General features: G+C 40.5%; 1 protein-coding gene across 22 annotated transcripts in view; it reads right to left on the reverse strand.

Annotated features, from left to right (window-relative positions):
• Positions 1–303: 303 nt before the first annotated feature.
• Positions 304–15721, reverse strand: part of MEF2A (myocyte enhancer factor 2A) — a 152721-nt gene continuing 137303 nt past the window's right edge. For 14 of the 22 annotated variants that reach the window (XM_055277080.2, XM_055277081.2, XM_055277077.2 and 11 more), the window contains 3 exons: positions 9937–10063; positions 6031–6157; positions 304–4407 (listed from right to left, as the gene is read on the reverse strand). In XM_055277080.2, the coding sequence (XP_055133055.1) occupies positions 4026–4407; positions 6031–6157; positions 9937–10063 (636 nt within the window). In that variant the 3' untranslated portion in view covers positions 304–4025. Of the gene's footprint in view, positions 4408–6030; positions 6158–9936; positions 10064–13403; positions 13428–15721 lie in introns of all 22 variants that reach the window. The other 8 variants (XM_063640022.1, XM_063640020.1, XM_055277072.2 and 5 more) reach the window with 1 other exon arrangement.

Consider the following 15721-nt stretch of genomic DNA (forward strand, 5'->3'; position numbering starts at 1 on the left):
TCCATTCATCCACAGCGCTGTGCATGCAACAGCCAGATTAGGCCCCGTTGGGACTGCGTGGCCCGCTGCTTCCTACAGGCTCCAGGGCTGCCCAGCAGGGATGACCTGGGAGCCGACAAGGGGGAGGCCAGTGGGGGCGCTGGGACGGTTTCCTGGACCCTGTCTCAACCCAGAGAAAGAGGCCTGCAGGTGAACAAGGTCTTCGTGAAAGGAATGAAAAAGGAGAGGGCTTTAGGGGAAGGGGCTGCCTAGTGGCAAAGCCAGCGCCTTGTTTCCCCAGGCAAACATGACAGAGTCTCGATGCACTGTAAGAGCCAGTCCGTCTTTACTGGAGTGAGTGCGGGAGACAAACAGTTTACAACAACCTTTAGCATTGTCTTCACCATTTGATAAAAAGTTCACTATCATATTTATTGTATAATGAAGAAAAACAACACATTCAGGGAAAAATTGAGATTAACTTATTTTTCTTAAAAGGTTCATCTCAAGGATGGCAACAAAGTCCAGCTTGTGCCACCAAACGGTTTCACATGATCAAACCGTGCACAGCTTCTTGTGTGAACTGTTGACTACAAACATTTACCAAATACATAAATCTCTTTTAAAAAAAGCCATTTTAAATATAGCAAAGCAGTGTCTTCTTGCACAGCAAAGTGAAGAAAGTTTCTACAGAGAAATAGAAGTTTTACATTTGTAAAATCTTTTTCACATTCTAATCATCTAGCTTCTTAAGATCCAATGCCAGGAGTTTTCAGGTTCCTTATTTACTATGTATTTCTTGTGCGCATGATGGTTAATACAGAAATTATGTTAATGCATTACTAGTTATCCTTCTAGTTAAAAGGAAATGGTAAAACATGTATTGTTCTTTTAGAACAAACCCCTGATTTAGTCTATAACACAATGGACATAATTGGGCTCAAAAGATGGAGTTTTGATTGGGACCACCTGTGTACACACAAGGGTGACTTTCACTCGCAGTGGAGTAGCGATTAGAGTACTGAAGAAGCACAGCTGTTGGAAACTGTACTTTAACCAGTGCAATTTAAGCTTTTTTTGCTTTTGTTTTTTAGTAATAAAATACTTCTGGGGGGATAAAATTTTCTTGCAATGGTGTCTCTTACAAAACACGAGTCTAAAAGGGTAAGAAAAGACGATTCTAAAGCAACACCATTAGCGTCGTCCCCACTCGAGGCTGGTTTCCACCCAGAGATGTGGATGTGGGTGTGTTCACACATGGGCGTCTGGGTGAGAGATGTCTGTCAAGTCCATATGCTCCAGGCCACACTGGGCGTATGGGAAACAGGTTAACAGTCAAATATTCAGTTCCTGAAATGGAATACATTGTTACTTGGTCAGTGTAATTTAAATACAAACTCCGAGCCTTGAGTAGTATCATTTTAGAAAACAGTAGTTGTACTGATTATAAACCTGCATAGAAAGAAAGACTATTGAGATACAGTCAGAAAAGCCATCTCATAAGGCACACAAGAAAATAGACAGTAAATGTGAATGTGTTAACTCCTATTCCAATGTACAGCAGAAGTTCATGAACATGCATAAATAATAACGAAGGAATCACTTAACACTTTCAAAGCTATAAATGGTTTACCAAGTGGTAAGGATTATTTTGGACCTTCAGTGTTGGGAGACTGTCTTGTTTGGATTAGGTGTGGCCTTATGAAGAAATGTGTTGAGTAAGTAGTTGAGTAAAGTACATTTTTAAAGAAAAATCCTTTCTGAGTAAGAGCCAAATGTCTATACTGAAGAGAGGAGACAGCATGTCACCCTCCTTTTTTTGGCCTCTCTCAAAAGTTACTGCCCAAACTGCCATGAGAACAGAACCTCCAGTTTGCAGCCTGTGGTGCGAGGGTCTCTCCTGCACTGATCATACCTATGTGTCAGTCAGGAAATCTGGCTGATGACTTGTCACAAACAGCAGATGAGGAAAATGTCAAAAGGAACATAATTTGGGGGTGGTGGTGGGGGGGAACAAAATGTACATAGAAATTGTAGGTAGCTGCTCAATATCATTTAAAATATAAAATAGCAATTTTTAAACCTTTGAGTTTTTTAGGAAAAGGAGTATTTAAAAATCTACAATGAAAGATATACAGGACTTTGAATTTTGCTCATGGCACAAGCCCAGTAAGTGGATGAACCTGCTATCATCCATTAGTTGTCTTCCTGAAAGAATAAGGCCTTGTTCGAAATCCAAGCTGAGGGTGGCACTGATTCCAGTTAGGATGGCAAGAGTCATGCCAAGGACCGGCACCCTAAGAGCGTTTCTCCCCACATACCAAAGCATCATGGTGATGTGCAGAAGAGCTGATAACGGTAGGATTTTGTAACCAGCTGCATCGTTCTGTTTTCAGAGGGTCAAGGAAAAAAGATGCCTTTCCCCACGAGTATTTTCCCCTAATCATTTACCACTTATAAAACCTTTGTGCTCATCTACTATTTTGCCATTTTCTCTAATATTAATTAAATTAGGTCAGCTTTTTCTACTACATTTTTTTCCTCACAAAAGGCAAGTTTTAAATAATGCCTTATAAAATCTGTTACAACACAGTTTATACTTATGCAGGATGAACTTAACACCAATTTTTTTTTGCCACTTTGCTATTTATGTACACATACAAAATATATAATGATGCTCAACCCATACAGCACAAAGATTACAATGTAACATCACACATTCACCACCAGTGAGGGGAGAAACCCCTTTATACAATCCTCTGAAAAAACTGGGCTAATAATTAAAATCCAAAGTACAGTATATTTAACAAAATAGTAAATATTAAACAGTGAATACTTAATAAAGGACCTCGCCTTTTCCCCCCAAATTGGCGGCAATCCACAAAAATATACTTTTTAATCTGGTGACCATACAATACATAGGTACTTACATCAAAGGTGATAATATATTTAAGATGCTATATACACAAAGAGTTTGGCTCAACTTTTAATTTACATTTAGAATAAGTGTTCATGGCTTTTTTTTTCCAAGGTTCTGCTTGCAAGATATTTTTGTTTTCCCCTCTTAAAATAAAACTAAAAAGTTAAACCAAGATAAAGCTATTCTCTAAAAAAAAGTTACAACATATAGCTTTGGCTTATATAAATAATTCATAGCAGAATGTGTTCAAAAGTAGTGAATATAATTTTATATATAGTCATCAATTCATAAGGGTGTTTTCTTTCATATAAAATATACATGAGCTAAAATCAGTTTCTTTAATTTTTAAGATATGAATGTAAAAAGAAACTTCTGACATATTCCAATTATAACTTAATATATTAATTTTACTTTGTTAATGCTCTATATTTCTAGGCTAGTATTTTCTGAATATCTCATGCGTGTTTTCTATTCTCTTTCTTTATTAGCTAAAGATCACTTCTTGACCCAATACATTTTTGCACGTGCAAAACAGTTATGTGTGGGGCTTTTTTGTTTTGTTTGTTTTTAATATCAACAGCCCTTTCCCATGCACCCCTTTGCAACAGACACCCATGCCAGGTTGGATAATATAAATGACATTTTATGTACAGTATTGCTTTCTTGGTTCCTGCTTTTCTACTGCTCTGTTCTACAAAGCATTTTCTCTTAAGTAACTACAGTCACCGCACAGTTAAATAAAACAAGTAGGGGGCCCTCTAGGTTTCTGCAAGCTAGTGTGGGAGAATTATATATGGGTACACGTTTCTCTGCAAAAACTGGTTATCTTTATGAAACAAGTAGTCCAAGGAAGTGCCAGACTGGTCTGTGCCTACAGGGTGCTTTGTCTGCCATGGGACACACATCTGCAGACCTACAAGGAGTTTGCAGGTAAGTGCCTGATTCTGTGTATGTAACACACACCCACACATACACACACACTCACACCCACATACATATATATGTAAAGGGATATATATATGTATGTACATATAAATATATTTAACTCATGTCCTTATTTACCGATTTAGATATGTAGGGCAGTTCACTGCAGTAACACAAAAGTACAAACATCAGCTTGGAAGCCTTAGGTCACCCACGCGTCCATCCTCATTCGCTTTACAGAAGGGCTTTCTCTGTCCTCAGTGTTTGGGGGTCGGCCAAGCACTATTGGAGAATGGAAGTCGCCCCGTGGATCCTCCCGATCACTGCCATCATAGGAGCTACTGGAGCTGCTCAGACTGTCCACAGGGGAGCGCCCCATTTCCTGTCGGGGCTGGGGCTGCGGGGGTTGTGGCTGTGGCTGCGGCGGCGGTGGCGGCTGCTGCTGCTGCTGCTGCGGCTGCTGCTGCTGGAAGCCCGATGGGGTCATACGATCCCGAGGAGGTGAAATCGGTTCGGACTTAATGTTGATGTTTTGGTTGGTATTAATGGATAAATTGGAACCCTGAGATAACTGCCCTCCAGCACTGAAGGAAAAAAAAGAGAGAGGTCAGATGGCTTGTGAGTGCCTCTGCAAAACTGGGATGATACAGCAGAGACATTGCCTGATGGAAAAGGGCCCAGAGTCTGAAATCTTGTCCGAGTTCCCCAAGACTGGTTTGGGTCGTTTCCTTCAGTGCTTGGCACAAAAGGAAATCCCATCTTCCTCGGAAGAAAGAGAACAGTGCTGCTGAGCCCTTAGGTTACTTGGTTCTGTCACCCACAACGTTGGCGATTTTGCAGCTAAAGTATACAAACAATGTCAGTGTCTTCATGCTGTGCAGGGACCAGAAAGGCAGAGGAACAGCACAGCAGCCTCATCTGCTCCCTGCCTCTTCTTCCTCAGCATCTGCTCACCATCCGCTCGGGCCCTGTGACAGGGCACAACATCTCTCCTCCTCACAACACCACTAAGGTGCAAGTCATACCATCCTCATTTTCCAGGTGAGGAAGTGAGGAGCTGGCTGAGAGCAGCACAGGAGGACGCAAACGGGCTGCTCCCTGGCCTGGGCGCTGAGCCCTTCCACTTGCTTTTCCAGGACTATGTTTAGTGCATTCACTTAGGATGCTCAGGACAGGCCTGAGGGCCAAACCCTGTGTAGGCAAATCTCCCTGAGATACTCTGCTGCTTCTTCCATGACGTAATTCCTAAGAAGACCACTGATAACCATCCTCCTTGTGGAGTTACTTCAGAATGGATGAGGGAAAGGGATTGCTGAACTCAGGCTCTCTGGGGACTTCCTGGGCAGAGGCGAGGGGCCTGGGGTATTCCTACTGCCCAGAGCAGAGGCAAGGCAGCCAGCCTTCATGGATGCCAGCTGGGTCTGCTATGCTGTCCCCTCTCCTGGGACACTCTCCTCCAGCTGCTCCGTGGGTCTGCTGTCATCCTGGTTCCACAAAAGCCCTGTTCTTTCTCCCTGCTGTTCAGGGATGTCTGGCCTCATCTGGGCACCACTGTAAATCCTCTTTGCTTATATCCTTACACTCTGCCCACAGGAACATTCTCTTTGTGAATGAGGTTTGGCGTGTGCATTGGGCTGGGATCAATCACACAAATCCTATGGAACCTGACTGATATATAAGACACCCTGTCCCCAGTTTTCCTTCCCTATGACCCAGGGAGAAAGCAAAAGGTACAGCTTATCTTCCTATTCTTGTCTACAGATACTCACCAAAGCAATAAATGGCAAGGGTGGCAAGGGGCCTGAATGCCTACAGGCTGCCTTTCAAGCAGTGGAACCAGAGGCAGGTGCTTGGGAGCAGGGGTGCAGTAGGCGGCTTAATCACTGGTCAGAGGGCAGAAGGTGGTGCATGTGGGTGATATCTGTGCCTTCAGACCCCCTCAGATCCTGGCTGAGTCTCTCTACCTCAGGATGTCCCTATGGGAGAAGCCTTGCTCCCCAAATCCCTTCAAGGAATGCCTAGTTTGTCAGTATCCAAGCTACTATCTAGAGCCAGGTAAGAAAATATTTTCTCCCAACACTTGTATCTACCTGAAAAGGAATCACTACAGGATTCCTCACACGAAACTCAACAGAGCAAAACGCTGTAACTGACAGAAGAGAGTGTGTGGCAGGAGTAAAGGTGCAGGAAGACTTCCAGTTACTCACACAAGGGAGCTGAGGGCTGCTTGTCCTAGGTGGTGCTGCTGCCAGGCCGACACCTGCCCCAGCGACAGCATTCCCGGTGAGTTGAAGCCTTGAAGGGCTGACAGGTCAGCGCTGGTCAGTGAATAATCTACAAAGGAAGACAAGACGGCACTGCATGTGATGGAAGGTCCATACGGAATCTATTTTTTAGATAGCTGCTGCAAAAGTTCCTACATTGAGGCCAGGCATGCTGGCTCATGCCAGTAATCCCAGCACTTTGGGAGGCCAAGATGGGCGGATCACTTGAGGTCAGGAGTTTGAGACCAGCCTGGACAACATGGTGAAACCCCGTATCTACCAAAAATACAAAAATTACCCAGGCATGGTGGTGCATGCCTGGAATCCCAGCTACTTGGGAGGCTGAGGCAGGAGAACTGCTTGAACCCAGGAGGCAGAGGCTGCAGTGAGCCGAGATCGTGCCACTGCACTCCATCCAGCCTGGGCAACAGACTCCCTCTCAAAAAAAAAATAAAAAGTTCCTACATTGAGAGAGGCCAGATACTTCACAACAACATACATGTGGGTCTAAAATCTGCAAAATCTTTTCTTGGAAGATTGACAGGATCTAGCAATATTTAGTTGTCTGGGATGATTCAAATAAGAGGCCATCATTAAAGAATGTTCTGTACAATTGTTACTTTAAATATGCCTGCCACTACCCTTTGGAACAAAGAGAAACACTCAAACTCAACCAGAGTGAGTTCGAATCAGCAAGTCTTAATGAAGCAAGGGGTTGGGGGACAGGGAACAGGGGACAAGAAAGACAGAACCCCTTCATGGGGTGCCAAGCTTAGTGACATCATTACACAATTAATAACTGCATTTGTTAAAGTACCTAGACTATCACAAACTCCTTGACAGCATGCAAAAGAGTTTCAACTTCATGAAAAAACTTGGTGTCCTAGAGTATACCCAGCTCATATCATATGAATGCTTCAGTCGTAATCACTGGGACCAAGATTTAGGACGTTAGTTATCACTCACACGGGGAGTTATTTCAGCTCATCATTAACACTTGTCTTTTCCATTTGGTTCTAAAGAGAGGTGGCAAAACTCTTCTACTTTTATCTTCTTTCTCATGTCTCAAGAGAGGTGTTTAAAGAAATTGGTCTTCCTAGTGAATTAACATTTTAAAAAAGGAACTAAGCTGAAGCGACACAGCTGGTGCTCAGGGCTGTCCTGACTCTGCCCTTGTCATTCTATTCTATACACTCCCATGGGGTAGGGCAAGGGCCCGTCACACTGATGCCTTCCCCAGTGCTCCCTCCAGCGCACACTCTCTTTCGACCTCTAGCTCTTTTAAACGACCTACGTGCCATGTCCATTTGGATGCCACTCCAAACGCCACACATCTGACATGGCCCATCCTTTCCTGGAAACCTGTTCCTCCTTAACTACTCTTAGTACATGGCACCCACATGCACCCAGCAGCTCGTGCAGAAGCCTATGGGTGTTATCCTTGCTACTTCCCTTCCCTCTCACTCCCACCATCAACTTCCAGGTCTGAGCAATTCTATCTGCTCTCTCTCAAGCCTGCCCAAGTCTCACCATCTCTACTGCCACCACTCTAGTCTATGCTATCAGCACCCATTGCTTGGACCACTACAGTAGCCTCTGATGTGGCTTCCTGGCATTGCCTTTTAACCCTACATACAGCAGCCAAAAACATCTTTTTAAAATAACAAATATGGTCATGGCACTCCTCTACTTAAAAGTTTTTTATGGCTTCCCAATGCTCTCCGGACAGTTTCCAAAATCCTTGACATGGTCTACAAATCGTCACTTACCCCTCTAGTCTCAATTCTAACCACCCACGCTCTGTCCCCGTTCCTTCAGCCCTGTCCCGCCCGCGAACGCCCAGCCTTCGTACAGGCACACCCTCTCCCAAGAGCACTCTGCCTCCTCTGCCTGGCTGAGCCATGCATGTTCCTTCATGTCCAAGCTGAGATACAGCCCTTGACACAATTGCAGCAGCTTATCCCTAGAGCTGTGTGTCTTGTGCCTTCCCCCCAGGCTCCACTGCTGACTCTGCACTCCTGTATTTCCAGTGCCTGGCATAGTGCTTGCCACACAGTAGCTGCCTGATAAATATTTGCTGAATAGATGTGGGAATAAGTTAAAAATAACATGGTAAACTTAAAACAGAGTGTTATGAGAAAAAGAACAAAGATAAAGTCAGTCAAAAGGCGGCATGAGACTGACGCTAAGCGAATGATGATTTTGAGAGCCTGCCTCCATTTTTATATGCTTTGGTAATTTCTTTTATACTTTTAAAAAATAAATTTCCAATTCAATGGCATTTCTAAAACTAAGTATAGTGGAATTTCTAAGTATACTGAAAAATCTGTAATGAAACGGTCAGTAAACCATAATCTAACACCCAGTTCAAGCTCCCTCTTCTCTGCCAATACACCTTTGAACATTATAGCTTTGCCCTACCTTCTCAATTCTCAGAGTATAAATTCATAATCACAACAATTTAAGACTTCCCCTCCATGGTTACCCACTTAGGTATGTCCTGCCTCCTTACTTAGAATAAACTTGGAGAAAGGTATGTCCCTAGCACAGTGCCTCTCATATAGCAGGTGATCAATGCATCGAAACAGAATTTCTATGAATGCATCATCCCTGGCTTTACTCTGGAACCTTGTCCTGTGCAAGGCACAAATAACAGGCTATGATTTACAATCCCTAAGATAGTATGCAGGTGACAAATTTGGGCATTATTTTTCACACTAATTGTTGGAAAAGTAACGGATATTTCCTAAGAGGCTTTTTTTTTTTCAATAAAACCTTTTATTGTTGATTCTGTTTTAAAAGAACTACTTAGAATTAAAGTGGCAATCAAATGTTATCAACGCTCTGCCCCCTCAGGTAGCTGCAGACAGCAGTTTCAAAGTACTGTGCCAAAGCATTGACTCTGAAGGCTAAAATCAGACCATCTTTACCACAGTCTACTATGACACTCAGGAGAATCATAAAAGAATAACTTCTCTGCATTGCAGTCTGAGTAACTGGCAAGGTAGAATTTAACTATTGCCTTCTTCCTCTGAAGCACCAGGTGTTTGGCTCAGCTGATGAGAAAGGGAAACCACATGTGTTCTCCACTCCTTCTTAGATTGGTAAATTTAAATGAAACCAGCTGCCCTCGATTCTCCATACAGTCTGCTTGGCTAAAAGCACTCCTACAATCACTGTAATATTCTTAAACTTTCCTAATACAACCCCAAATTAGGGCATTTTAAGACGAAATGCCTAAATAAACATAAGTGAAGGAAAAGCTCCCCTCAAAGCCAGAGTGACTGGCTCTGAGGAGAAACCACAACAGTCCTTGTTTTGCCCCTCAGGTGCAAATGACACGGACCAAGCCAGTGGTCACAGGGAGGAAAACAGCCTGTTAGACACAGCCAAACATCGGCCACCTCCCGAAGTCTCAGGTCCAAAGGGATTCACGTCTTTCCCAAAGCAGGTTAACACGGCATAAAGACAAACGTCTTATTTAAAAGCCCGGCAGAGTGTGATACTGTATAGACAGAAGCTACATCAACGATACTCAAGCAGCAGGCTGCCACCCTCTTGGCTTGAGGCATGTCACCATTTTGATATCATCTACGTGGGCGTTCTGTCAGGGGTTAAGTGAAAGTTCACATTGGAGAAGCAGAAATAACTTATTCAACTCATTACACTATCCATTTTTTTGTAATTTTTTTCAAGGCTGGCACATTTAAAAATACATCTTAATTTAAATCTAAAAAACTGGAAATAGTTTATTTCAATAAATATACTTTAAAAAAAAATCACAAGAGCACACGTTGATCACACAACAGAGAGCAGTAAAACCCACGGAAGGCACCAGAGCAGACTCACCAGTGTTGTAGGCAGTCGGCATTGCTGAGTACACAAGTCCTTGCGGAGGCAAGCTTGGGGTTGTCACAGACACGACTGGGGTAGCAAGAGGTTGAGTGGCTTGAGAACTACTTATCCTTTGGGTATTCTGTGAGATCAAAAAAGAGAAAAAGTGTTCTGATGTGGTATTTATGTTGACTTAAAAATCACTTTCAATTTAAAAGTGACATTTTTCACAGTTTCATGTGAATGTCATTTTCTGAAGCAGTGATGATGTGAAAACTTCAAAAATACTAGTGAGAATAACTAAATATTTAATTTGAAGGGTCATATTCTTACATTAATTCTTTTTATAATAGTTGATTAATGTCAGACACACCACGTTAAAATAGGAACTTATGTTACAGGCATTAGCACTTCTATTTGTTAGCACAAAATGAGGACTTGATGCCACTACAAATACTGTCAGACTCCCTTAAATGAAATATGTGTAGGTTTTAAATACCTGATGATGGCAAAGGTCATCTGTATATATAGGGATTGTAAGTCTATGAGTATAGGAATCAAAACTACTTTTCTTTGCGGTATTATTTCCGTGTTAACATGGTCTGAAGTCATGGCTTATTGAGTGCAGCTTATATTCTTATTTCTTTCTCTCCAATCATGCAGTTGACCTATTTTTTAACAACAGATTCAGATATGTATCCCTTCATAGTCCCCTGGCCTTCTGTAGCAGAGGCTTTGAGTAGAGAATTTTGAATCAAGTACTGCCGACAGGGCTGTGGAAGAGCAATATTAAATGCTTTTTGCCAACTGGATGCATCTATGTAGCATCCTATCCATGCTGGGAATGGATAAAAAAAATTCAACTATTAAATAATCCAGTTAGTTTAAGATAGTCATCGTCCTTAATGTGTAGGAGTACCACAGAACCAGTTTCTCACCAAACTGGCTTAAGGTAACAGTTTTCCAAAATCAAAAATCAGAGGAACACAACAGATTCTGTGTCACTAGCACACAAGAAAGCCACAGCACAACTCTATTTGTTTTTTATAAATTATGTTACAGCCTGAATACTGACATTCAGGGGTCTGAGCCAAATCAGTAAAGTATAATTCAGTGCCTTTGAGATTATGAAGAGTTAGAATGTGTTTCCATTTTCTCTATCACAATTTGCAAAAGGGTGCATCAGACAAAGGCCTTTGGCTAGATGTAGACACAAACATTCGATGAGGATCCTGATCTCAGTTTATTTCTTTTAAATTTCTATTTTCTATCCTAGGTTAGAAGATGTGAGAAAGACCATGTGGACATGGATGTTCACCATTTCCTAAGCATTGGGAAAATCATTTGACCTCTCTGAACTTCTTCATTGTCAAATAGAGAAGATATAGCAATCTTTCTCCTGGCTGCCTTGCACAGCTACTGTGAGAATCAAATGAGGTTATTATGTCAGAAGTGCTTTCATAACTGAAGTACTACACAAATATAAGATAATATCCTTATTGTCCTAAGAAACTCTCTGTCCCAAATTTCTATATAACTGGTGGGAAAAAAGATACATATTCTTATTCCTTCTAATCCATAGCCTAGTCTACTGGAGCTTTCATGAAGTCAAGTTGTTCTAGTATTGCTCGGCTTCTAAAGGAATCTCTGTTGCTGGTCTTAACAGTACAGTCTTTAGTGCAGGCTCCAGGGCACCTGTCCTTCCGCACTTCGGATCAGAGACATCCACAATTATATTTTAGAGCTCAAGGCAATTTGAACAACTTTCTAAGTTCTAACGGACTGTGCTTCTGATTATATTTTGGTTCTGGCACATAAAGTTCTGCACTTTTAATTGATTACAGAGTCTCAAGCTTAAGTTTTAAATAATATAAATGGCTGTTTATAAGTTTTTAGGTATGTATTTTAAAGTATTCAAGGACCTAATATATTTATCTGTGAGGTTCTGTAATTACAGATGTACTCTGAGGAATGTGGAAAATCAGTGTATGCCAGTTCGGAATATATTTTAGTTTCAGCATCAAGTTTATAAATTTAATGACTTTTTGAGATAGAGATCTACTTTGGACTTCATTTCTTCTTTAATATTTAGTCTGGAACTTCAAAAGTCAAATCACTAGGTGAAAGAATACAGTATGACATAATCTGGCTTGGACTCTACCTACTCCATGGCATCATCTTCATGCAATCTCCTGGCATGTCTTCAAAAACAGTTAAGACTTCAAACACTAGTTCTACTCATCTAAGCTCCTAATCTCAACGGCACTGAGTTCTATGAGTAAGTGATTTTCAGAACCACAAGAGGGCAATATAGTGCTCGGTAATTCATGGAAGCATTCACAACTCCTTCAACAGTGAGGTCTAACTTAAGGTGAATTATTTTAGCTTGAATTATAAACTCTCATTTACTGATCATTATGGTATCATTAAGTAAAGTGTTTCTCCAAAAGATATTCATAATATAATTCAAAACATTTACAGCTGACTAGAATATTTCAGTTGGCCAATACAAACTACACCCAAAACTGTGAGTGATCACAAAGCTAAATAAAGAAGAATCTCGTATTTTAAGGGGAACAGATAACCTTATTTGAAAAGAAAACAAACTGTGCAAAACACACCAGCATGCATAAACATGGAATATTAAAACCAACGGATGCCTCTCTCCCCCATGCTTTCATGCACTCTTAACCCTTGTCCATGCTAAAAAACATTTTCAAGTTTTTATTCCCCTTAAAGTCCTTTAATTAGCAGCTGACTTTGAAATTATGTGATGACTCCTGTGAGGTTTTGGTTTTAGTTCCTAAAGAAGAAATAGATCAACTGCGAGTTGCTTTTACTCAAGTTTATTTTCTAGAGGAAAAGCCAACAGAAAACGTTTGTTTTGGAAAAAGGGCAACAGTTGCTTTTAAGAACAGAGTGCCTTCTGATAGAAAAGTAAATTTATATACATTCAATTACAGACATTCCTTTTAGTAAACAGGGAACCCCCTTGTGGTTCAGGCTGTATCATGCAGGATGAAATAATTCCAACTCTGAAAAAGGTGACCTCACCAAAAATGATGTAATCTTTTTGAAAGAGAAACAACACAACATCGTGTGTTACAATCTGAGGAACTTCGAGGATGAAGTCATTTTCTAAAAATATTTCAATAATTTGGAGAGCTATATAAGGTATTTTGTATCTTTCCTTAAAAAAAAAAAAAAAACATTTAACAAGTATCCTATGCTCATGGACAGCTACTGTTTTGAAAGGCTCTATTCCAATGTTCCCTCCAAAAAATAAAATGGGTCAACACATACAATTATAAATAGAAAAACTAGAGTCTGTAGTACCAGTAGATTGCTTTACTCAAAGTGTTTGAATAGAGTTTAAAAGAAATTTGTGTAACAAAGGGAACATTGGTTAGATAAGAACAAGTAAGAGAATTAGTACTTTCTACATCTTTTTCAACTTCCTTCAAGCAGAAACCCACACTCACCAACTCCAATTCCTCTTCCTCCGACTGTACTCAGCACATAAGAGGGATAAGAGAGTTACTAAGACTGTTGGTACTCACAAACAAAATATTTCTTTAGAAAAACATATTTGGACACTAGCAGCTGTCTAACTCTAAAGCGACGACTATATACACAACAGATAGAAATATAAATTACTTGTCTCTATACTTGTTGATTTTTCAAAAGACTAGAAAAATTATTTTAAATTCTCTAGGGCCAGTATTCAAAGACACCCTCCTACCCCAGCTTGGTCTGCTCTCATGCTGGCCTCTCTTATACGGTCATGCTACTGCAACAGTATTTCAAAGGGGTTCCTCATCATGCTATCAATCTGTATTTGGAACTTTGAGAATACCAACTCTGTACTTGTAACTCTGCATCTTAATCATCCTACTATTACCCCACCTGGTGATACATGTTCATTTATCTCCTACTGAATTCTGCTTCTTGGCAGAAAGAAACTGCTGTATGTTTTATTTCCCACAGGAGCTAGCACAGTGTTATAAAACAACAGGAACACAAACATTTGTTAATAAATACATGAGTTTTAAATACCAGTTTTATATATGTTTATCATTTGCAAATATATTTTCATGTGAACAAAATGACTTCAATGGAGAAAAACCACATATTTGAAGAAAATGAGACTGGAGGAGAAATGAATTCATAAGTTATGTAAAGAAAAGAAATGAGGCTGGGCACGGTGGCTCACGAGGTCAGGAGTTCAAGACCAGCCTGGCCAAGATGGTGAAACCCTGTCTCTACTAAAACTACAAAAATTAGCCGGGTGCGGTGGCAGGTGCCTGTAATCCCAGCTACTCGGGAGACTGAGGCAGGAGAATTGCTTGAACCCGGGTGGCAGAGGTTACAGTGAGCTGAGATCATACCACTGCACCCCAGCCTGGGTGACAAAATGAGACTCCGTCTAAAAAAAAAAAAGAAAAAAAAAAAAAAACACTTTTGCTCCTTTTCTCCATTTAGAAAATATTAATATGCTAGAACAGTCTAATCAGTTTTTACTTATTTTACTTGAATAAGTTAAGCTTCTCCGTCAGTCTGTGAAAAGTGTCATTGTAAGTGCCACCGATACATGAAGCCCTAATCTGGAAGAAGGTTTCTCTGTAAATGGTGTAAAGTAGGTGGGACCCATTACTTACTCTGAAAAACAATCACTTGATCTACAACTGCTATCTCCGATGTGGGCAAGATGCTATTCAACTGTTTTGTTATAGGTATCTTTACATATCTCCAAACACAAGGTAAACACCAAAATATACTGTCAAACATTATAGCTGTGTATGTGTAAAACATATGGTTTTCACTTTAATATACAGGAATAAGCGTGTAAATAGTTCATATGACACATTTTGAGTTTTCCACGGAGATGCTTCACGCTCTCCTAACAATCAGACATAACTTTATTAAGCAGTTGCTAAAATGCTTAAATGTAGTTTGTCTTTAAGTTGGCAGTTTACTAACAATTCTTATAAACATATTTCTGTGCCTTACATGACATTTTGTATAGTTTATTTCTGAAAGACAGTAGCAAGTATTGCATATCCAGTACCTGAAAGGTGAGCTATGTGACCATCCTAAATGCCATTTTTTCTTGGCTCCCTTTTGGGGTATATTTCTTTGTTATGTATGTATATATATATTTTAAACTTTTTATTCTGAAATAATTTTAGACAGCATTTGCAAAGAGAGCTCTCTCACATCTCACTCAGCTTCCCACAATGTTAACATCACAAGGAAATACAATGCAGTTGTCAAAACTAATAAAAATAATACAGCACCAATTAAAGCTTTGGACTGTACTTGGATTTCACCAGTCTTTCAACTGATGTCCTTTTTCCTGACCCAGGATCAGATCCTGGATCCCACAAGCCTTTAGTTCTCACGTCTCCTTAGTCTCCTCTGCTCTGTGACAGTTCCTCAGTCTTTCCTTTTCATGACCTTGACACTTTTTTTTGAAAGAGTGCTGATCAGGTATCTTATAGAATGTCTCTCAATTTGGGTCTGATTTTCATTCATAATCAGATAGACGGGCATGGATTTTTGCAAGAATACCACAGAGACATGGCTTTCTTAGCATGTCATATTGGAAGGCACATGTTGTCTTTATGTCCCATTACTGGTGATGTTAACCTTGATCCTCTGGTTAAGGCAGTGTTTTCCAGGATTCTCTTATTTCTAATTCTCTAATTTTTCCCTTTGTAAGAAATGAGTATTTGGGAAGAGACATTTTGAGACTAAGCAAAATGGTTTTTTACTTAAACTTTTTGCCCACTTATGTTAG

This window comes from Symphalangus syndactylus, chromosome 5, assembly GCF_028878055.3.
Source record: "Symphalangus syndactylus isolate Jambi chromosome 5, NHGRI_mSymSyn1-v2.1_pri, whole genome shotgun sequence".
NCBI classification, from domain to species: domain Eukaryota; kingdom Metazoa; phylum Chordata; class Mammalia; order Primates; family Hylobatidae; genus Symphalangus; species Symphalangus syndactylus.